Source organism: Arachis hypogaea, chromosome 3 (genome assembly GCF_003086295.3).
Source record: "Arachis hypogaea cultivar Tifrunner chromosome 3, arahy.Tifrunner.gnm2.J5K5, whole genome shotgun sequence".
NCBI classification, from domain to species: Eukaryota; Viridiplantae; Streptophyta; class Magnoliopsida; order Fabales; family Fabaceae; genus Arachis; species Arachis hypogaea.
This window is the reverse complement of record NC_092038.1, coordinates 127,240,717-127,264,919: the sequence shown is the minus strand read 5'-3', so window position 1 is coordinate 127,264,919 and position 24,203 is coordinate 127,240,717. Positions and strand designations below refer to the sequence as shown.

Below are 24,203 nucleotides of genomic sequence, written 5' to 3'. Positions count from 1 at the left end.
AGATTAATAATAAATTTTATGGATATAAAATTCACACTGTATAAACTTCTTACATAACAGTGAATTTTATAAAAATATATTCCAACAAAAATTATTTAACAATATAATAGATTACAATACACACCAACGTATATAACTCGATTTTAGTTCTACTTCAACAAGTGTAAATAAATGCGGCAGTTGGAGTTGGCATTTTATTTAGTTTACGATAACAAAGAACCTTATACACGGTTCGCAAATCATGCATATGCCAATATGTGTTAATGGCCTCAATTTGTTAGGTGATACATTATTTAAAAGTTTAATTATGGAGATACTTTTTTCAATCAGCATTAATTAATTTTTTAAATTATAAATTCTAAATTATTAAATTTTAAATTATAAATCTCAAATCTTATATTCTAAATTTTTAAATTCTAACCCTAAACTCTCCTAAACTCTCACCTGGAAAGACAAAAATGAGGGAGTTTGTTGAATATACTTTGTCAAAGTATATTTATGCAACATACCCGCAATTGGGATAACAAATAAGTTTGTTGAATAACTTTTAAAATAACTTCGTTCAATAGAAAGTAACCAATGAATTATAGTTCAAATGACATAATTTTCTCATATTCATTTAAGAGGCTACGGGTTTGAGTTTTCTTATCTTTAGTAAAAATAAAAAACAAAACAAAAACTTCAATAAAAGTATTTTTAAAATATTATTTTTGGTATTTTAAAAAATTTAATTAATATAAGATTAAAATTTAAGTATATTAGAAATATTTAAATAATACATTTTATTTTTTAATTTTAAATTATTATTTATGAATCCACAAATATTAATATATTATTTTGTAAAATTTAAAATAAAATAAAATTTAAAATTAGTATTGGAGATTTTCTTAATGATATGGATACATAGAATTAAAAAAACTATTAGATTTGTTAGTACTATCTGTCAGTACATGCAGAACAAATTCAAAGGCAAGAAGACCATGATTTAACTAAAACTCCAATAATATATAATATGTAGTATATATAGAACATACAGATTAGAGCATGAAGCTGCAAGTTTATTAGTTTAGCTTCAATGCTCCATCATAATAATATTACAATGGAGTTTCCATAATTAATATTGAGAACTCTCCAAGCATGACTAGTTCCTAATAAAAAAATTTTAAGATTTAATCTCCAAGTCGCCAAGCAACATTTACTATACACATGGCTTTTTGGAGCTAATAAAAATAAATAAATAAAGGGGACCTCATATATATACATATATGGGTTTGAAACCAGATTTTTTTTTTTTTGTTCTTTTTAACTCCATATTATTAATTATATCATGCAATTTTCTTTTCTTTGTTCATGATTGAAATAGGGTTCTTCTCTATTTCCTGTGCTAGTTCTCTTGTTAGCCTATCAGCACGATCATCATGTCCACCAGCGAATGTATAGACTCTGAAAGCAAATTGGAATGCCTTCCATAGCAATTTGCAACATTCTTGTTTTGCTGCTTCGTTCTTGCTACCATCATTATCTCGCTTCTCCTGCAACATATATACAAGTTTAGCAAATTGCAAATTAATATATATATATATCCTAATTATTAAGTTGGATAATGGATATATATGTACCTTTAGTGCTAACTCCATGCAATTTGAGGAAACGTCCACCATTGCTTCCTTGATTTTTACTAGAATATGGAAGTCGAATTCGATGTTATGGCTTTTAAGTTTCTTTGCTTCTTCATCTTTGGTTCGTTCCAAGGCATCTAAATCGGTTTTGATCTGCATTATTATGTTTCATTGTTTTTAAGGTATATAGTATTAACAATTTATATTTAAATGGTAACAAATTTAGTTACCTACCTTGTTGAAGTAACGTTCAACCTTGTCAAGTTGGTGAGCCAATGGAGACACAAGATTCCAATTTCGAAGTTCAGAGAGTATTGAATCCAACTTATCGTACATTGCTGCTGCCATTCTTAGAGCTTCCAACTTCTTTGTGGGGAAACCTTCAAACCGCGCTAGCACCTAATTGAAACAAGAATCATAACACATGAATAAGCGTAGCATATCAAACTAACAAAGATGGAAGGTAGCTAGTGACCTGTGATTCATCAGTGAGTTTCTCAAGAACGGATTCAACTTCCCTGTGAGACTTCTTCAATTCGGCCATTTCGTTTATCTTCATGTTGGTAAGAACAGTCTTCAGCTCTACGATTTGTTTTGTGTACTTCTCAACATCTTCTTCTATTTGTTGGAAGTAAGTGGATCTAATAATTCCATTTAATATATATTTTTAGTTGCCGAAACAAAATTTGAAAGATTTCAATTGTGGATGAGAACCAAGGCAAGAATACCTCTTTGTCATCTCAGCTAAAGCATCGGCCATTCCTTGTTTTCCAGCTCCGGTGGCGGCAGCTGCAACCCTCCTCCCGCCGGAGGATTTGTTGGTGACGCTAGAACCTTCCAATTTTCCCTTAAGAGTTCGGTAAAGGGTGCCTAATTGGGCTGACCTTTTCAACTTAGTAGTTGCCTTGGCGCGCAAGGACCTACTCCCTACTCCACCGGGAGGAGGAGGTGGTGGCGATCCTCCACCTCCACGCGGCGGCACTGGTGGAGGTGGCAAGATTGCATCTGCTATTCCAGGTAGTTGTGGTGCTGGTGGAGAAGAAGGCGGCCGCGGAGGTGGTAGTGCTACAACTGATCCTCCATTGAGTACTGGAGGGGGAGGAGGAGGAGGAGGAGGAGGAGGTGGTGGTGGTGGTGGTAGAAGTGAAGGTATTGGTGGTGGATTGGGATTTGATGTTAAAGTTGGAGGTTGGTGAATTCTAGTGTCGAAATCAAACTCTAGTTGGTGAGAAGTAGTTTGTTCCTCCATTGGTTGATTGTTAATGTGTTGTTTCTCTTGAAGCTTGATGCGCGTTGGTGACATGTGGAAAGACAAGCGCTTGATATCGATAGGGTTGAGTTTGCCGACGGCTTGAACCCTGAGGGAATAAAGAAGGGGAGAGGTGCATGGATTATTCGGAAGAACTGATGTTGGTGTCATCGGAGAAGACGAAAGAGAGAAGCTGTGAATGCTGCTTGTTGTATCTGAGAACGAATTCAACGATTTATTGCTCCTTTCATGCTCCTCCTCCTCTTCTTCTTCTTCTTCCACGTCATCGAACCACTCACTTGCCAACTTCATCAAGCTCTCTAGTGTCACCAACATGCTTTCACCAATTTTGCTCATGTTGCCTTCATCCTTGCATGTTGGTAGCACGATTTTCAGCTTTTCCTTCAAATCATTGTTCTCCATCCACGACTCTCCGAGACACTTCAACGCCGAGCATAAATACGCCATAGCCTAGCAACATGCCAACATTTTCTATATCAATTAATACTATTATTAATACAATTTAAAGTTGGGAAGTTTTATGGTGACGTCGATTTTAGTGACTAAAGATGACATAAGTTTGACGAATAAGTAAAGGAAAAGTATATGGAACCAGCAAAAAATTAAACAAAATTACATTAATTCATATTAATAATGAATTAATTTTAAATTTTTTAAATTTAAAATTTAAAAAATTTAAAATTAATTAAGTAAATCTAATTAAAACCTATAAAAACTTTCATTTTCTCTCTCATATCAATCATACACACAAACTTCTCTCTCACCGTCAGACCCTCTCCGCCTCTCCACCGCGACCCACTCCTCTTCTATCACCGAGTCACACAAACACTTAAGGATTCAAGAACAAGAAGAATCGAGGCGGTTAAGAACATGTTCCTCGTTAACGAGGAGAAAGGAGGTGAAACGATCGAAGGACTTAACGACAACCGAAAAGTGGAAGGGAAGGGTTCTTGAGTGTGGCTATACTGACGGTGGCGAAGCTTCCAGTGCCAAGGGTTGATCCTCGAATTCAGTCCATGATTTTGAGGAATAAGAATGTGTATGTATTTGCGGTTAAGGAATTGAACGAAGTTAAGTGTGTTGGTGTGTGTTTATAGCTTTTGGAGATGGAGGGATGCTTCTCAATAATTGCCTCATTACATTAAGAAATATAAAAAAATATTTATTTAATATAAAAAAATATCTATTTAATATGTAAAAGAATATCTTAATACTTAATAAAAGAAATATCCAGTTATATTTTAGCAAAAATAATTAATTATCTATAAAATAAAAAAAAATTATGAAATTCTTAAAGAAATAGAGACATTCATATTTATAATACAAAAAAATTCGAAAAATATATAAAAGAACATTCATTTAGAATGAAAAAGAAACATTCTAATACTTAGCCAAAAAAACATCCATATATATTAACTCGTAGAGATTTTGAATTCACCCAAAGATATTTGGCTGATTTTTGGCTAATATCCTTTTAGTTCCCTAGCATTACTCATAATAAAATATTAATATGACAACAAAATTAAATCTAAAATCAAAATGGTTCTCTCTCTTATATATTTTTATAATTATTTTTATTAAAATAATTTTTTATAATTATTTTTATAATTATAAAAAATAATTTCAAAAAAATAATACCAAAATAATTTTATAATTATATTTATAATAATTATTTTATTATTATTTTTATTTTTAAAAAATCATGTTTATAATTATTTTTACTAAAATAATTTTTTATAATTATTTTTATTATTTTTTTAATAATTTTAGAAAATAAGACTAAAATTTTTTTAATTATTTTTATTATTATTTTTATTTCTAAAAAATAATTTTTTATAATTATCTTTTTACAATTTTGAAAAACTAACACCAAAATGATATTCTTCCTCTTGGTGTTAGTTTAAAAATAATTATAAAAAATTATAAGAGAGAATATTATTTTGGTTTTAGTTTTCCAAAATTACAAAATAAAATAATTATAAAAAAATTTATTTTGATAAAAAATAATTTTGGTATTATTTATAGAAATGATTAAAAATAATAATAATAAAAATAATTAAAAAAATTATTTTAGTAAAAATAATTATAAGAAATTATTTTTTAAAAATAAAAATAATAATAAAATAATAAGTATAAATATAATTAAAAAATTATAAAAAATTATAAGAAAGAGAAAATTTTTTTAGTTTTAGATTTAATTTTTTTTTGTTATTTGTTAATATTTTATTTGTTGGTGAAATTTATGTCATTCTTAGCCACCAAAACTAATGCCACCATATAACTTCCCTTTAAAGTTTAGTGCAATTACTTAATTTCAAATAAAATTGATAGGTAAGAGACGTTAAATAACAATTTAGTCAAATATATTAAATTATTTAATGACTCTTAACTATCAATTTTACACCACTCTTAAAAAAAACCTGATCTGTAGACTTGTCTTTAATCTTTGCCACTTCCTTTCTCGGTATGATTGCTGGATAAACCTTCTGGAGATCCTCCAAGGTTTTCAATACAATCTGCACATGATTCACAAAATTATAAAACACAAGTTCATTATGATGCAAGAATGATAAGGAGAAATTAAAATAATAATAATAATATAATTACTCTGACCTCACGTAAGGAAGCAGAACTGTTACATAGAGAAAGATCCATGATGTCCCTGAATGACATTATCTTCTTATGGATCTCTACCATTAAAATCAATTGGTCTGCTCCTATAAATGACAACTCCGTTGAATTTCCATTATACTTGTGGCTAATTTTAATAGCTGATTTTGGTATACACTTACTATAACATTTATTATCATTATTATTATTAGTGTTCGGTTTGCTCCTTTTCTTTTCTTTTTCCTTTTCCCTTACCCTTGAAGACTTCTTGGGCGACCCAAACGCTTTTATTCCCTACAAAACCATATATTACAAATGGTGTCATATAAATCTCATATTGTATAACATTTCATATTAATTGCTAACCCCTAACAAAACTGAATTTCCTTTCCTAAACCTTCTATAGCTTTTTCAGAATTTCATCCCGGAAAAACCCTCTAATAATTGTCTCCATTTGAAAGGTTTACTGATACAATGCAATATCATCTTCCTTCAAATAATTTTCTCTAATATCCATATATTGAGATTGTTCTGGAAGGGTTTATAGAGCTATTTACCTCAAAAATATTCGTCTTGCGGCGAAAGAGCATTGGCTTCAAACCGCAAAAACTCACATTAGCCATGCTTTAATATAATAATTAACTCTTATATTATATATCTTGACTGAAAAATCTGAAATTAACAAAGCTAAAAGTTGTAAGAAAATATATCATATTATTATAGAAGAATTAACAAGAGCTGAACAGATTAATGTCCCAACCTGTTTTTTAATTTCTTCCTGCAGGAATATAAAAAATCAATAACAGATTGTTGTCGGAAATGAATATTAATTAACAAATTAGGTTGGTAATAATAGTGCAAAAAGGGAGACATACATGCATACAAATAAAAGATTGAGGGTTATTGGGAGAAGGGGCAAGGAGGAAAACCAATTAAAATAAAAGATAAATTTTCTAAACGGAACTTTGTCAAAAGAGAGAGCCAAGGAGAACAATTGAAAGAGGAAGAAGGGTTTTAACAAACATGCACTCCCCCCCTTTCCATGAACAAATAGTTTGAATATTTTAGGGTTTTCAATGCTATCCTCAACGGCTAAATTAACTGATGCAATCAAGAAAAAAAGGCTGAATTATTTGCTGGCTTGGCTTCTTTTCTAAAATTAAGATAACATTAATCAACAAAATTTTCTCTTTTGAGATTTTCCCGTTTCCCATTCATAGGAATTCTTGATATGGGACTAGCATTTTCTATATTCAACCTCATTTTTTCTTTTCTTCTAATCCTAACAAACTGATAGATAAACATTTAGTCCAGTGCGTTCCTTTCTTTTTCAACAAAGATTGATTTTTTGACTCCCTTATTCTTGGGAATTAAAATTTCTTATGTATTTGGTGGTTGAAACTTAACTTATACAAATATGATGAGTAATATTTTATAGTTTATATATCTTATAAAAAAAGTATAAATAAACATTTATACAAATTTATATATCATGCATTTATATCCTGTTACAAGAACGGTCCAAATGAAAGAAATGACAGGGAATAGTTATTTGCAAGAGAGAAAAATAATAATATAATTAATTAAAAAATAATTTTTAGAATTTAATCCACATGTCTACATTTATTTATTGGATAAACATTTATTTATATTTTGCAGTATCTCTTAAATCGATAAACTAAGAACTAATCTATGGCAAATTGTAATTTTATTTAAATATTTGACGTTAGTCACAATAAATTGCCACGTACATACTTGAATTTCAAATCTTGATAAATTTCTCTTTTTGGTTTAAGAAGGGCACAATGGCCCAATGTTAAAGTTTAAAAGGCAACGGGGTCAGCCCATATGCATATCCTTAAAATTTGGCCTGTTCAATTCAAATTTGGCTCCGTCAACAGTCGAGACCCAAAATAACACTAGTTTCCTCAATGATAAAAATAAATTCCATGACCAAAAAAAGAAAAAATTGTTTTTGCCACTTAGTTACAAGAATTTCGGATTTTTTACCCATATAAAAAATAAAATGAATAGTTATTTGTTAAATTCTCCTAATCAAATTGTGATTACAAATTTGTCCTTCTATATATGTAAATCGTTACAGGTATTGAAGTTTTATAATTTTTTTGTAATACCCGGAAACCTGCAATGATTTACGAGGGAATTTTTTAATTCCATTAATAAGTAAATCAGGGTATATAGGTTTTACCTTTTCTCATAAAACTTACTCACCTAAGACGATTTACAACCAAATTTTTTAACATCATTTAAATAAATAATTAGAAAGGTAAGTTTTACACTTCCGGAAAATCTTATTCTCTATAACGATTTACTAGTATGAGGGTGATCATCATATTGCTTTGTATTGCATGTATAGAATTAGAAGCATATATATGAAATCTTATGTCTCAGGTCTTTTTTTTTTCTGGATCTTATTACCCGGTCAAATAACTTTATTATTAATAAATATAAAATAATAATATGTATTTTTTTCTAGTCTCATTTTATATTATTAAGTAGTTGTGTCGTTTAGGTATATATTTTATATGACATATATATAACACAATAAATATGAAAAAAGATAATATAATATGCAGCGTTTGTTTAGTAGCATTTCATTTTTTTTTTGTTTAGGTATATATTTTATAACACAACACAATAAATATACAAAAATACTATTAACTTAAAGATTGAAAAGAGTGTAAGGAATATATCGTGCGTAAACATTGCATTAATTGGGTAATTGATCCCTAGACTACAATAAATACACATACAAAAACAAAAATACAGAATATACATATAAATATAAATTATAAAATATAATAAAAAATAATTTAACAGTAAACTATTGCTATATATACGAAAACAACGAAAGATAACGAAACAAAATCTCATCATGATGTCGTTACTAGTAAATCATTGTAGTGGATAAGGATTCATGAAAAACGTATAAACTTTATCCTCCTGTAACGATTTATTTGTCAATGATTTACTTATCAATGGAGTTAAAAAAAGTTGCTTATAAATCATTGTAGGCGTTTTGGTATTATATATTATCAGTGATATAATCATTTGTGTTTCTTTTCATTGGTTTAATTTTTATTAAGAATAATTTTATTATATATTATTGAAATTTCTATGATGAAAATATTGAAAATTTAATTTATGCTGATCTCAAAAAAAACTTTTTAACATAAAATAATAAATAAAAGGAAAAATAAAACTTATGTAAAATCCACGTAACTCTAAAAAACTTTTAATATATAAAAAATATAACCATTCATAATATGATCAGAAATAAGAATTTCATCAAGGACACTATTATTAAATTAGTCCTATTATACTTGGTCCTTCGTAATATTTTCAGTCTTGCATTCTGAAATTAATAAATCATATAAAATAATATAATTTAACGAATAACTTAAGAGCTATTTCCTGTAGGGTTTTTGTTTTAAAAAATGGTTTTTAAAGAATACATTATTATATATGTATATAATTAATTTAGATATATACTAAAATTAGTTACTAATATAAAATATATATTAAAATATAAAATATATATTAAAAATAAATTAAATAATATATATTTATATATAAATATAATTTATTTTAATAATTAATTTTAATATAGATAATATTTTTAGTAAACAAATAGTATAGAAATTAATTAAGCGTTACGTTAGCATTTTCCTTAATAGGAGCTGCTGACTCAAATATGCGTTGGTTTTGAAGTTTGAAACTTTGAAATAGTGAGTTGCTTATTTGCTATATGCTTACACCGTAGAATGGTTAGAACAGTGGCCATCGTGTAGAGCTTTTCAATTTTTGGCATCATCTAGCCATATTGTAGTGGATTCCAACAGCACTATGGATGTTCCACCAATTTTTCGGGCATGAAGGAGTCTATTAAAGAAAATATAAGCTACAAGTCGAAATCATTTACCAGCTTGAAAGCAACCCAATTTTGCTTCATATTTTGCAACATCATTATTAGAAAAAAAGGATAAATACATCCATAATCTTTTGTTCTGGACATATTTTTATTTTTGACCAATTAATTTTTTTTAAGTTATTGACCTCTTTAAAAATTAAACAGATATATCTATTCTTCCATTTATATATATTCGTTAGATCTAATAAAAATGTGATGTCTGATATAATTTTCGTTGTGTTGATTTGGCTATTATAAATACACAAGTGAAAAAAAAAATTTTAATAGAATAAATTAGTCTCCTTTTTCAAACGACGTCATTTGAAAAAGCACCAATTAATTAAGTTCAAGTGCTTCAATTCTCTAGAACCTTCTCTTGGCATTGCTAACTTATTCTTGTTTACTCTTCCAATTCTTCTATCTCAATTATGGAGGCCTACGCTCTTGATCGAGGAACCACTCTTCTTAGCGTCCACCTCCTTTCTTTTTCGTCTCTTTCTTCTTCAACTCCTCTTCCTGTGGCTCAGTTTCTCTCTAAAGAAGACAATCAATGCAACGTTTATGATAGTAACTAAGTTTGGAATGAGTCTTTTCTTTTCTACTACTCTCTTAATTGCTCCTTCCTTGATCAAAATTTTCGAATTTCATTAGATGAATAGCAAAATAAGTTAATCCATACTACTATACCAAGAATCAATTAAGCTTTTGATTTGTCAAACTTATAGCAAAATCCTTAGAACGAAAGGAATTGAAGAACCTTATCTTAGAATTGTATCAAAGACCTTGAAAGCTTGTTCCTCGTCGAGTGGGCGTGGATCTAATGCAAACCCTAGCCTAGGCTTCCAATACTATTTGGTTTGACTTCGGCATTATTGGATCACGGTATGAAAAACATAGAATCGGATTCCGAAAATCGAACTCAGGAATCTCAAACAACTTGACGGGGGCAGAAACCAGCACCGCTTTCACCGACGAAGACAACATCTGATCCACCTGATCCATCGATGGCGATAGGGCTTCAGGAATGGCAGAATTGGGAAGCAAGTGCAGCTTCAGGATCTGTTGGCAAAAATCGAGCACGTGAGAAAGAGAGAAGAAGGTTTTAGATTAAACGGGATTTTCAAGGTGATGACTGATAAACTGATGCAGCTATTTTTTTTTGGAGATGGTGCAATAAATGAAAAACACAAAGATAGTCTGAAATTGGTAGTGGAGGACTACTAATCAAATGGCGTTGTTTTGAAGCAGGATGTTTATATGTCCTGTTTTAAAAACTTTCCCTCCACGTGTATATTCGTAACGGCCAGATTAGAATAACGAGAACTATGTCAGACTTTTTCGTTGAGTCTGATGGATCCATATAAATGACGAGATTCGTATGTCCAACTTTAAAAAGTTCAGAAATTTAAAAGTATTTTCAAATGGTTAAAAACAAAAATATCTACAGGATAAAAAATCAAAAATCTATTTATCATGTTCTATTATTATTATTATTATTATGTTAGAGTTTTACAGGATTTTTCTTTCATAAAAACTAATTATTTTGACAATTATCTAAAATTTATGGTTCAAAAGCTAAGTTTGGAAGTAGAACCAACTCATCTTTATATTTAGAGATAAGTACTGTTTTAGTTCCTATGGTTTAGAGACAAAACTAAAATCGTGTCTAACCTTATTTTTAATTCAAAATTGTTCTCAACATTTTATTTAGTATTAAAATCATCCTTTTGAGAAAAAATAAAAGACAAAAATATCCTTACTGCATAAATACTCACCATGCATTCTCCACCACTACCATTTTTATGCACTAGTAATCACCTTGCATTCTCCCCCTTTATTCCTACCAACTATCAAATTCAATAATCCATAATTCATAATCAACAACAAACATTTAGATTCAAGAATCCATCATCAACAACAACACAACATTTAAATTCAAGACAAAAATTTTAAAAATTTAATTCTTCAAACTCAACAACGACATTACATTAATTTATATATTTTAAAAATAGGATAGAAAGAAAGATTAGTACAAAGAGAGACAAGAAAGATACAATAAGCTTAGTGAGAAAGGAGAAGAAAGAGGAAGGACGAGAAAGGGATAGTTAGACAGTGGCAGTGGATATTTGTCGTTGCTGCCACCACCATCGAAAGAAGAAAGAGTACACAGATAAAAGAGAGAAAGATAGAGAGAGAGAGTCACTGCCACTTGTCTTCAAAATTGTCGCTGGAAAAAAGAGAAAAAGGAGACCGGAAATCACTTCTCTTCGACGGGGATGGCAGCACTTAATCTCGCAAGCGATGTACCTTCTCTTTGCCGGAGCTTGCTAATACAGCATCGCTGTACTTCGAAGAAGAGAACTTTAAGGACTAAAGAAGTCATCGGTTTGACCGTGGTGGCTGCCACTGCTCATCCATGCCGCCATTGAGAGACCGAGATCGCAACAGAGAGGTTCACCTCCACGCACAACCCACCTCCATTACTGTGGTTTCTCTGGTTTTGCATCGCTTCTGCTCCTCCCGGATTCCACTTGAACTCGTTGCTTCTCGTTCTCTTCAGTGGTGCCATTTTGATACGCTGCCACCTTTGCTTCTCCTTCTCCTTCTCTCTTTTGCTTCAAAGAGAGAGATTTGGTCGACAATAATGGCGGCCATTAACCCTACCGACACCGTCTTTTCTCCTCCTCTTTTCTTCTTCTCCCAACTTCTTTATTTCTCTATGTTTTTTTTATCTGAATGTGTGTGTAATTGTTACTGATGGTGATAAAGATAAGGTTAGTGAAATAAGATTAGTGAGATAGGGGTAAAATTTTTAAAAGAACGATTTTAATAATAATAAAATGTTAAGGACGATTTTGATTTTACCCACCAAATTATAGGGATCAAAACAGCACTTCTTCCTTATATCTATAAAAAAAAAGTGCATCAAAATTCAGAGTTTAACATGAAAAAATAAAAAGAAAAAAAATTTGATAGTTATTAAACAATGTTAGAAAATATTAGGAATTTGAATATTAATTACATTGATCTTAATTGATATTGTTATAAATAATGGGATATTAGATATTTATTATTTAATTACTTTTTTATTTATTCATTATCTATAATACCTTATATCATATTTTAAAAGTATTTTATTATTAATTTTATTATTCTTGAGTTATTATCATGAATTCTAACCAATTAAGTATTTAATAAAAAAAAATGTAGAGAACTAACTCCAGATAAGCCAATTAAGTCAATCTCCTTTATTTTTTATTTTAAAATTTAAAAAATTAGAATAATGGAGAGTTATCTTTTTTGTTTTATTTTGTAACATACCTATTTTTTAACTAATTGGTTAGAATTCACTTCACCCTAATTGATTTTCTAATAGAACTGAATTAATAAATATTATATTTTACAGAATTCTAAAGTATTTAATAAAATATGATCTTTACAAAAATTTGAAGATTTAGATAAAAACAAAAGAATGACAATAAATAAAAGAAATAAACTTTGTAAAGAAATAAAATGCAATTACAAGTGAAAAAAAAATACTTAGAAAGGAATACTAATTCAAAATTTGACTTACAAGTTATAACAAATGTCAAAAACTAAAGGATTTGTGAAGAGTTTAAGTTGTAATTTTGAAAAAGATTTTTTACTCTTTATCAATCTTATATTCTCTTATTTATAGATTCTTTTAGACCAATGATATCTTGAAATTTATCTATAGTTATCCTCGATTAAATAAATTATTTACGCCAATTGCTTTGCTTGACTTTCAAAATTTGGATCTCTTTGATCACGACTATGAGGCCACTTTAAGGATGGCAATTGGATACGGCAGAGACGGGAGATGTCTCTCTAATTTCTGTCTCTATTTTTTGTCATAAAAGAATATTACTCCCTATCTCCATTTTTTTATAGGGTTTCATTTTTTGCGTGGATTTTATTCTCTATCTCTCCAATAATTTTGACTAATCATTAATTTCTATAAAAATAGAGCTGCAAGTACCCATCGTATGCAAAAAGTAGCATGACTTTATATAAAAAAGTCTAAACAACAGAACGGTGACTGCTTTCGAAATGACACAGTGGGGGATGCCATGGCAAGCTAGAGCACAGAGCAGTGGACGAGGTGGGGGACGCAGCAGCGAAGAGGAGAATGGACAAGACGATAGAGTTGCGAAAAGGAGAACAAACCCCACCCTCGAAGAGGAGAAAGAATGATGCGAACAGAGAGAACGATGCGGTGAGAAGGAAGAGTGGCGAGCGGGTAGCTGCAGAGAGGTTGGATGGAGTATGAATGGCGCTAGAAGTTTCTAAATTGAAGAAACATTATGCAAATGAGGTTTAAGAATTTTGGGTTTCTCTCTCTTTTTTCTGTCTCCCTCCCTCCCTCCCTCTATATATATATAACATGTGAAATGACAAAAAAATATATACGAGAAATAAATTATTAAAAATAATTAAATAAATTTATGAATTTTAGGGATTAGCAGGGACGGGTAGAGATCCTCACTTGGGTCTCCGCGCCTGCCTCGAGAAATTTTGCCCCGTCCCCATCCCTGTAAAACAATTTTTTACACTCAAAACTCCATTCAAGAAAGTCTCCACAGAAATTTCCGTGTCACGAGAATTTTGTCATCCCTAAACCACTTCGTCCATACATCAATCTAACATTTTCAACTCCTTTAAGGCTTTAACTTTACCAACATTCTCAAAATTTGCCTAACTCTTTTCTTGATACACATTTTTGCTTTGTCCAAGCGTCAAACTAATTATACATTTTATCCTTTTATCAAAAAATCCCAAAAGCTCACAATCAATCACACGATCGACCCTCGTGTAATATCATCTTATCGACACACATTTGTATTTTTTGGGTTTAACTGCTCTATGATACGGTACCTTCAATCGATCTTTAAAATCTACAATTATCGATTCTTGCACAATTTTTTTCTGTCCATAAACACTTGTATCCTTTTTTTTAATACTTTTAAATATCACTATTAATGGATAATAAAGTTTAGATACAGTACTCTTTGAGTACTCTCATGTATATTACTAGGATAGAAAGTTATGTATTTTAATTTATTAGGATCATAAATTATGCATTTTATGATAAAAAAAATATAGTTTTATATCAAAAGATGTATATATATGTGTGTTCATGACTAATAAAAAAGCAGGTTGAAACAACTTATTTTCTACATGGTATCAGAGCGACTCTAATACCGACAAACACAAAAAGAACCTAGACTGCATAAATATGGCAGCAAAACTAGAAAAAATTCTGCAAATGAATCAGAGACTTTAGAAAAAGAAACTAAGAAAACTTACTGCCATGAGACCTCAATGCGAGTGAAACCCAGGAAATATAATCACGCAAGTGCAATTGCGTAGAGAAAATTATAAGGAATGGTACAACCGTGAAAATATCGCTTCGAGCTCGAAGAAAATAGGGATTCATCGATGGAACTCTCACGGAACCAGAAAAAGATGCACTTGATCTTAAGAATTGGTGGACAGTCCAATCCATGATTGTATCTTGGATCTTGAACACAACCGACCAATCCTACGGTCAATCGTTGCGTATGTTGAGAACGCGCGGATACTGTGGGAAGATATCAAAAAACGGTTTTTCGCTATAAACAAACCACGAATACAACAACTGAAGTCAGATATGACGAGATGCAAGCAGGAAGAGATGGCCCTGACGGCGTATTATGGAAAATTGAAAGTATTGTGGGATGAATTAGCACAGTGCGAGCAAAGTCCCAAATGCACGTGTGGTGAATGTAAGTGTGGGATTGGCTCTCAACTTGAGAAGCGAAGGGAAGAAGAGAGGGTTCACCAATTTCTAATGGGCTTAGATGATGCGAGTTACGGAACAGTGCGGTCAAATATCCTGTCAACAGATCCTTTGTCAACGCTGAATCGTGTATACGAAATGCTAGTCCAAGAGGAGAAAGTGAAAACGATGGCTAAGACATCAGAAGAGAGAGGGTTGGTTGTGGGACTCGCAATACAGGCAAGAAACAAGATGAAAAGACGAAGAGATCATAGCAAAAAATCAACAATGTGCTATAATTGTGGCAAAAGTTGGCATGATGTTAAAGGATGCTTTCAAATATCTAAAATGGTGGGGAGTGGTAAAGGCTACGGATGACAAGTCATATGTATTGGAGGAATTCCAACACGTGCAAATGTGGTATACACTGATGGAAGTGGCAGCCATGCTATCAATACGGAAAACAAGTGACGTGAGATATCAGGATTGACCAATGAGTAATGAAATGTATTGGGAGATATGATCAACAAAAAAAAATCAAATGAATATGAGAAAATGACTGGTAAGAAAATTTTTTATTTATGGCTCATTGATAGTGGAGCTTCCAACCACATGACCGGAACCTTGAAAAATTTATGTGAAAAGAAAACTATACGCGGATGTCCAGTAAATTTACCGGATGGAGAGCAGGTGATACCGTGCAAGCAAGGGACAGGGATTCTTGATGGAGAACTTGAATTGAAAAATGTTCTCTATGTACCTAAATTAAAATGCAACTTACTCTCAATTTCTCAATTAACAGATACAGAACATTATCTAGTACAATTCACTGATAAATTTTGTGTCATATAGGACCGCACTTTGAAGACGCTGATTGGAGCAGGTGAGCGGAAGGATGGACTATTGGTATCATGGGGCACACAAGATTCAAGCTTGTCATGCCAAAACAGAGAATCAACTAGCTTTTTGGTATAAGAGACTAATTAAGACATCCATCATTTAAAATTGTGCAAATGCTCCCCAATGTAAGTTACAAATCTACAAGCAATAAGATTCCTGAAACTTGTGAAAAATCCAAACAAACAAGTGATAAGTTTCCTTTAAGTGACTATCAAGCTTTCAATATTTTTTATTTAATCCATTGTGACTTGTGGGGACCCTATAGAACTCCCTCCTCGTGTGGTGCTTCGTATTTCTTAACTATTATAGATGATTGTTCATGATCGATTTGGATATATTTGTTGAAAGAAAGGGCCGAGGTATCAATCACGTTGAAAAATTTGTTCACGTTAGTTGAACGCCAGTATAACAAATATGTTAAAATTGTGAGATCTGAAAATGGGACGGAATTTATGTGTTTAAAATAATACTTCTTACAACAAGGAATTATTCACCAATCGTCATGTGTTAATACACCGCAACAAAAAAGACGAGTGAAGCGCAAAAATCGAGATATTCTCAATGTTGCTAGATCATTACGCTTTCAAGGCAATCTTCTTATTCAGTTTTTAGGGAGAATGTGTCTTAACTGTTGGCTATTTAATTAATCGTACCCCATCTTCAATGCTGAAGGGCAGGGTTCCGTATGAGATTTTTCATAGAACAATTCCAAGTTATGAGAATTTAAGGGTTTTTGGCTCTTTGTGTTCTGCTCAAAATTAAAATAGGCAACAGGACAAATTTACCAGCTATGGTAGAAAATATGTGTTTGTCGGGCACCTTTTTTAGCAAAAAGAATGAAAACTATTTGACTTGAAAAAAGAAGTTTTCTTTGTCTCTCATGATGTCCATTTTGTTGATGATATATTTCCTTTTCAAGAGGCTCAGACTTTAGCACCGACACCAAGGATTGAAGATATTTGACCTCCTATAATAGGAATAATTGTTGAAGAAGATACACATAATAGGCTAAGTTCAGAATCCACACTTGGGCCTAGTATTCTATATTTAAATGACTGTGCTGGAAAATCTCTCATTGAAGCATCTATTGACAAACAAGGGGAATATGAACTCAACGAAGATATTGAAGAGTGCATCGCTGACGATGCATCAGAATCAAGTGTAGCAGAAACAACGTCGACTTCCGATCTACCACTAATCACGATGGAAGTTCCACTTGGTCGAGGTCACCGCATGAAGACACTCTCAGTCAGGTTGCGCGACTTCGTCACTGCTGCCACGATACCAATAAGCCCTACTGACCAACCTCCCTCTCCATCAAAATCTTCATGTGTGTCCTATTCTATACAAAATTTTGTGAACTATAATTTTTTTAACAAACAACACTGTAGTTTTCTTGCCTCTCTCCAGACAGAACCGGAGCTCTTATTTTTCTCATAAGCAGTTAGAGATGAGTGTTGGCGCAAACATATGTCCCAAGAAATTCGTGCGCTTCAAATCAATGACACTTGGAAGCTCACAACCCTTCTCCCAGAAAAGAAAGCCCATGGATGAAAGTGGGAAATAATCAAGTGAAAGGCCTGGATTACAATGAATCATTTTTTTCCAATGGTAAAGATGGTAACAATTTGTGCAACACTCGCAGTGGCAGTAGCCTAAGATTGGGAACTCCACCAGATGGATGTTCACAATGCATTTTTTCATGGAGAGCTTGATGAGGACGTTTACATGAAACTTCCCTGTGGTTTTCAAGTGCCTCAACAATGACTAGTTTGTAAACTTCAAAAATTTCTCTATTGCCTACGGCAGGCTCCACGTTGCTGGTTTGCAAAATTTTTATCTGCCCTTCTTCAATATAGTTTTCAATAATTCCCAAAGGACCATTCCTTATTTAGCCTTCGCCACAATAGTGTGCAATCGGTAGTTTTGGTATATGTTGATGACCTTGTAATTGTAGGAAATAATAATAGTGCTGCAATTTAACTTTTCAAAGAACCGAAATAGGGTTAGCTACATATATCGTTGGCTTGTTGGAAGATTGATTTATTTGTGTTTTACTCGGCCTGTTCTAGACTACAGTGTTTACATGTTATCCCAGTTCATGCAAAATCCAAGAACCGAACACTGGTAAGCCGCTTTACGTGTTGTACGCTATTTAAATGGACACCTTGGACAAAAAATTCTTCTTCCACGAAAAAATGATTTGCAGCTCTATAGATAGTGTGACTCCAATTGGACTAGTTGTCCACTTGCTAGCAAGTCAATTTACAGTTTGGTAACTCACTAATATATTGAAAAACTCAAAAATCTGCCTCTTCTGCTGAGACTGAATATTGTTCAATGACTCAGACAACAAAAGAGTTAAAATGAATTAAAAATATACTTTTTTCCCTATACGTGCCTCGTCATATTCCCATTCGTCTCTATTGCGATAGTCAAACTGCTCTTCACGTTGCTAAAAATCTAATTATTTTCTATAATAACTATTCATATATTATTTTTTATTAATATAAATTTTTAAAATAAATAATTTTATAATATTATATAATATAATATCAATATTTTATAATAAAATAATAAGAATAATCCCTAGTATACACGAGTAATTAATTAAGCGCTGCCCCATTTGTAATGTTAACGTTTCAGGAAATAATTATTACGGGGAACTAAAACGGGATGACTTGAACATTTCAAGTTCGGCACTCTAATCTAGAATCATTGACATGCTTCTTACTTTACTTATTGTCCATCAGGGATTTCACATCCAAAAAAGACTAAATTAACGTTACTTTTAATACTAATGCTCTTCTTTTACGCTGGATAGCTATATTTTCACATCCAGAAAAACACTATTGATCTATCTGTTTCGCATGCATGCTATTATGAGCTAACATTTTTCATGCATTATTCTAGAACATACATTATGAACTTGCATGGAAAGATTTCTAGAACAGCTTGCTAATATGGTGCAGATAGCTATAAAATGATAATTTAAACTAAAGAAAGAAACTAAAACTCATAAAGAATATAATTTATACAATTTGTGTTAAATGTTAAAGAATATAAGAATGAGCAATGTATTATAACCAACAAATATTATTATTTTTAATTAGCTAGCACTTAATTAATAATAATTTGTATTTATATTTATCAAAATTTACACACATAAATTAATACAGTTTGTATTTTTATTTTTTAAAATTTATATATATAAATTAATAAAAATTTATTTATTAAAAATAATTTAATATTTATACCGATGAAATAATAACAAAAATTGAAGTCCACTATTGGTGAAAGTATCAATTTGAAGATACCTGACTAATCAGAAAAGCAAATGACAAAATTGGAGCCCACTATATATTTTCCTTTTGAAGATAATAAAGTTATTTATTTAATTACTGAATTTGATACATAGAATCTTGCTAGTACATATCAAACCGAACAAGTCAATTAAATACCCATGTATGTCGTTCAATTTATTAATGAACTTAATTAATAGGATCCAGGATTCATACTTCTTTATTAACTTGAACCAAATGAAATCAAGAAAAGTATTTTGTTTCAATGTTTCTGCGCTTTATGGCTTATTGGTTGTTAAAACACGTACAACTTTATTTAACCATGCCATGTATGAAGAAGTATCTAATTAATCTAATTTAAGATTGTTGAGTTACATACTTACATCAATCAAAATCACCGCGTTTACGAAGACTCAGTATCTATCTGTTAGTTAGAACTTAAAATACAAAATTCTCATTCAGTCACATTCATGATGCATGACATAGTTGTCGCTTTCATAAGAACAGTACTGCTACTTGTTCTTAATTAATTATTTTGAAGCATTAAACGTCTTCTATCCTTTTAGTACACTTTCCAAAGAGAAATGAGGACAAGTATATATTTTTTTAATATAGTTATCGATTGTTTTCTTCTTTTAAATTTAAATTATAGGATTAGTAATTAATAATGCTTTCTTTATTTAAAGGGTGTGATAAGCTCTTTTTTTAATAACAAGCTTGTACCAGCAGCTTAATTAAGACCAAAGTATGCCTCCAATGTCACGGTATGTTTACCAAATATTTAAAGATCTTCACTTATCAACAATGAGACTGGTGAAAATTAAAATAAGTGTACTATATCTTAGGTGCAATGTTGTGAACATGCATTGTTCAATTAAAAAAAGTCAACACTTGTTTTTCTATGGGTTATTTCTATTTTTAATATGTTTTGCAATATTAAATTGAAAATAGAATACCACTACTTTTTTATCTAAAATTTATAAAAATATTAACTTGACGTATTTTACATATCCAACTTAACTATTAGTATTTACTATTTAGTCTATCTTTTCGAACCCTATACTTTTTGCTATACTTTACATTATTAATCTAAGGTGATATAACTGTTTAGCATTTTTTTTTAATTCACAAGTCAAATATTACTGCATATACGTAATTATTGAAACAAAAAGTTAAACAAGAAAAGACTATAAAGAATACTTCTATATCCTTTTTTAAATATAATATTTAAATACTAAAAATAAGAAATAAATAATTATAAATATTTTTGGAATACATATATTGAATTAGCCTACAAGAATTTTCGTTTAATTTGTGTTTAATCTTAAACTAACTCTCAATTCCCAAATACTTGACCAGACTGTTCAATAGTATTATTCCTTTCCAAGCATATATAGAAGAATTGTCAACTTAATTGTTGGAACAAATCAAATGAGACACTCAGCTCCGTGGGACTAATTTCCAGTTTCGTGATCTCTTAAGACCACTTCCAAATATGAAAATTCATAATAGCAAAGCCGAAAGGCAAATTCTCCTCTATCATCAATTCATCATCATTCCTTCTTCTACAAATTCTCCAGAATGCCGGAAAGAAACAAATTCGGACCAAATGAAAGAGAGAAAAAAAAAACCAAAGTAAGAAAAACAATAATAATGCCGCTTAACAGCCTTAATTTAATTGACAATTTTACATAAAATAAAAACAGATATAAACAATATAATTTGAGGCATAAATTTATATACATTAAATATGCATCTGTTTCTCTCCTTAACAAATTACCTTTAATAAAATATATATATATAATCATATTATATTTATCTCTAATAAATCCAAAAATCATGATCTTGTTTATCTCTAATAAATCCTTAAGATAACTATGATTTTTTAGCTATGGTATTTTTTAATTCGACCGAATTTTCACCACTTGATTAAACGAGTGAATTGACCACTCGACGAATCAAGTTGTTTAAAACAAAACTAATTAATTAAATGTTAATATTAATTCATAAAGGTTTTTTTTATTTGTTTATTGTGATGATGACCCCAACCCAATGAGGGGTACGGGGAAGCAACGGTATAAGTTTCTCCAAAAAGTGAAAGCAAAATAATTAGCGGAATGACCATGTCAGCGAATCCATGTTTTGGAACTTGGATCCCAATCTCAGAACATATACTCATACACACATCAAATCAAAATAATATACACTGATGTAGCCGTGTTTGAAGGATAAGCAGTTCCAAACATGAATTCCCACATACATACATATGTAGTCAACATTTTCAAACACTTTTACTCTTTTTTTCCATCAAATACCTAGTATTTTCTCGGGTCTAATCTTAACATGGACTACCCACCTTGAAAATCAAACATCAAAGTTTTGTTTATAAAATTCTTCCCCATATACCATATTTGTGCTATATATATACACCCATCAATTCCTCTCTTGGCTTCTTCCTTCATATTGAATGAATCATTCAACACACATAAACACAAAAGATTTAAGAATATATAACCATGCAGCGTGTATCAACAACGTTGTGCCGCAAGATAGCTCACCCAGCATGCGATGTATTCATCAACCACCGTGGCATCGACACCAAAAGAAACATTGCGGGCTTGTTGTATGACCGGTTAACGGCAATGGGTGTGAGGAGTTTCTTGGATAGTATGAACATGAAACCGGGGGACAGACTCTTTCACCATATTGATAGGGCCATTGTTGGAAGTAAAGTTGGTGTCGCTGTATTCTCGCCGCGCTATTGCGAGTCTTACTTTTGTCTCCATGAGCTCGCTCTGCTCATGGAGTCAAAGAAGAGGGTTGTCCCCATCTTCTACGATGTTAAGCCTTCGCAGCTTGTCGTTAAGGATAATGGAACTTGTCCGGCAAAAGAGCTCCGGAGATTTAGTTTGGCGCTTGAAGAAGCTAAGTATACCGTTGGATTAACCTTTGATCCTTTAAAAGGGTACGTTGCATTAGTCATCACACATTTAAAAATAAAAATAATATATATTTTGACATAATTTTTTAGTAAAATTGGATTAAATTCACTCAATGTAATATAATATAATATAATATAATATAATATAATATAATATTAACGTCATATATATAACATTTTGGTTATTATTGTCATTGAATTATTTATTTGATAAATGGTGTATTGAATTTGAATTGGATGGATATGCAGGGACTGGTCGGAGATATTAAAAAACGCTTCAGAAGCAGTGGTAATAAACTTACTTGAAGTTGAGGAAGAGAATAAGCGCATGAAGACAAGGCCTTGAAGTTATTATTATTATTATTATTAACAAGTTCTTGGGTGATCAAAACCCATATACGTATTAGACCTTCTAACATCACCAATTCTTTGGCCTTTTAACTAGGTCTCAAACATATATATTTAAGTTACTATATATAACTATATTCTTTGATTTTCTTGATCACCCCATACATAAAGAGTAGTTTCATTGGCTTAGGTTTCAATCCCTTCCTACTGCCATGAGCCGATAGAAGTATACAACCCACTTTTTTTTTTTTTGTTTCGTATCCCCTAAATTCGGGATTATTATGGGATATACATCTGTAATAACAATCTCAACCTTCAATACTACAATCCAATTATATAATAATAAAAAGGCTTCATTTGGATACTAAATGTTAGTCTGTTTATTACACTGTCTAACATGGTGGTACCAATTAAGTATTTTTGTGCAATTATTATTTAAAAACACACACACACATATATATAATTTTATTAAAGAATGTACTGATGAATGATGATGTTGATATAAGCATTGCTTTATTATTAGTTTCACAATATAGTTTAATTAACTACTATATTTTATGAATGTTAATTGCCATGACAAATCAAGCTAGATGAAAATATGAATAAAATTCCTGTTTATATAAACACATTATATAATAGTAATAAATTAATAATAATAATAATAATAATAATAATAGAAAAATGACACTTTTCTTCTTTACGAAATGTCTAAATGATAATTTTTTTCTCTTCTATTCCTAAGATATATACTTTTCTTTTTTATAAGAATTACATAACATATACTTTAGTGTATTTAACTAAAATACACTTCAAAAATCATTATATATATATATATATATATATATATATATTAGTGATAATATTTGGTTGATTATAAAAATAATAATATAAAATATATATTTATTATTATTGTAATAAATTTTATTTATTTTTAGTATTTTAAATTATTACAAAAATATTTAATTTAATTTTTTATATATTTTATTACTAATGATAAAATATTAAAAATAAATAAAGTTTATTACAGTAAAAATAAATATATTTTTTATATTATTCTAACATTAAAAATAATAAGTAAAATATATTCATTATTTTTGTGATTTTATTCATTTTTATTATTCTATCATTAATCATGAAATATATAAAAATTTAAATTAAATATCTTTGTAAAAATGAAAATATTTTATATTATGTAATAATATGGATAATATATAAGATATATATTTATTGTTAAAGTAATACATTTTATTTATTTTAATATTTTATCATTAATCATAAAAATATGTAAAAAGTTTAAATTAAATATTTAGCAACAAGTTAAAATATTAAACGTAAATAAAAGTTATCAAATTAATAATAAATATATAATTTATATTATTGTTACTATTATATATAATTATAATCATTATTGAATAATATTTTAGTCAAATAAACTAATTAAAGAGCATGTTATTTAACTTTCACAGGATAAAAAATATTGTTTAGACATTATATATACATGAA

General features: G+C 30.3%; 2 protein-coding genes across 2 annotated transcripts; one reads left to right on the top strand and one right to left on the bottom strand.

Annotated features, from left to right (window-relative positions):
• Window positions 1-984: 984 nt before the first annotated feature.
• LOC112791430 (uncharacterized) lies at window positions 985-6,681 on the bottom strand. Its single transcript, XM_025834267.3, has 9 exons — window positions 6,260-6,681; window positions 6,057-6,171; window positions 5,503-5,793; window positions 5,310-5,405; window positions 2,348-3,339; window positions 2,095-2,260; window positions 1,854-2,018; window positions 1,620-1,772; window positions 985-1,532 (listed from the first exon to the last, which is right to left on the bottom strand). The coding sequence occupies exons 2-9, from the start codon at window positions 6,120-6,122 to the stop codon at window positions 1,326-1,328; spliced, it is 2,136 nt and encodes a 711-aa protein (XP_025690052.1). The 5' UTR covers window positions 6,123-6,171; window positions 6,260-6,681; the 3' UTR covers window positions 985-1,325.
• A 15,246-nt stretch (window positions 6,682-21,927) lies between these two features.
• LOC112782191 (probable 2' cyclic ADP-D-ribose synthase BdTIR) lies at window positions 21,928-22,698 on the top strand. The gene is made up of 2 exons (XM_025824575.3): window positions 21,928-22,376; window positions 22,602-22,698. Exons 1-2 carry the CDS (start codon window positions 21,928-21,930, stop codon window positions 22,696-22,698), a joined length of 546 nt encoding a protein of 181 aa, XP_025680360.3.
• Window positions 22,699-24,203: the final 1,505 nt, after the last annotated feature.

Bases quoted from the DNA above. Each gene is read 5' to 3' on its own strand.
- LOC112782191 (XM_025824575.3), top strand. From the start codon at position 21,928: ATGCAGCGTGTATCAACAACGTTGTGCCGCAAGATAGCTCACCCAGCA. The intron at 22,377-22,601 runs GTACGTTGCATT...ATGGATATGCAG, and splicing joins ACCTTTGATCCTTTAAAAGG to GGACTGGTCGGAGATATTAA.
- LOC112791430 (XM_025834267.3), bottom strand. From the start codon at position 6,122: ATGGCTAATGTGAGTTTTTGCGGTTTGAAGCCAATGCTCTTTCGCCGC. The intron at 1,773-1,853 runs GTAGGTAACTAA...ATAATAATGCAG, and splicing joins TTGAACGTTACTTCAACAAG to ATCAAAACCGATTTAGATGC. The intron at 1,533-1,619 runs GTACATATATAT...TATATGTTGCAG, and splicing joins GCATGGAGTTAGCACTAAAG to GAGAAGCGAGATAATGATGG.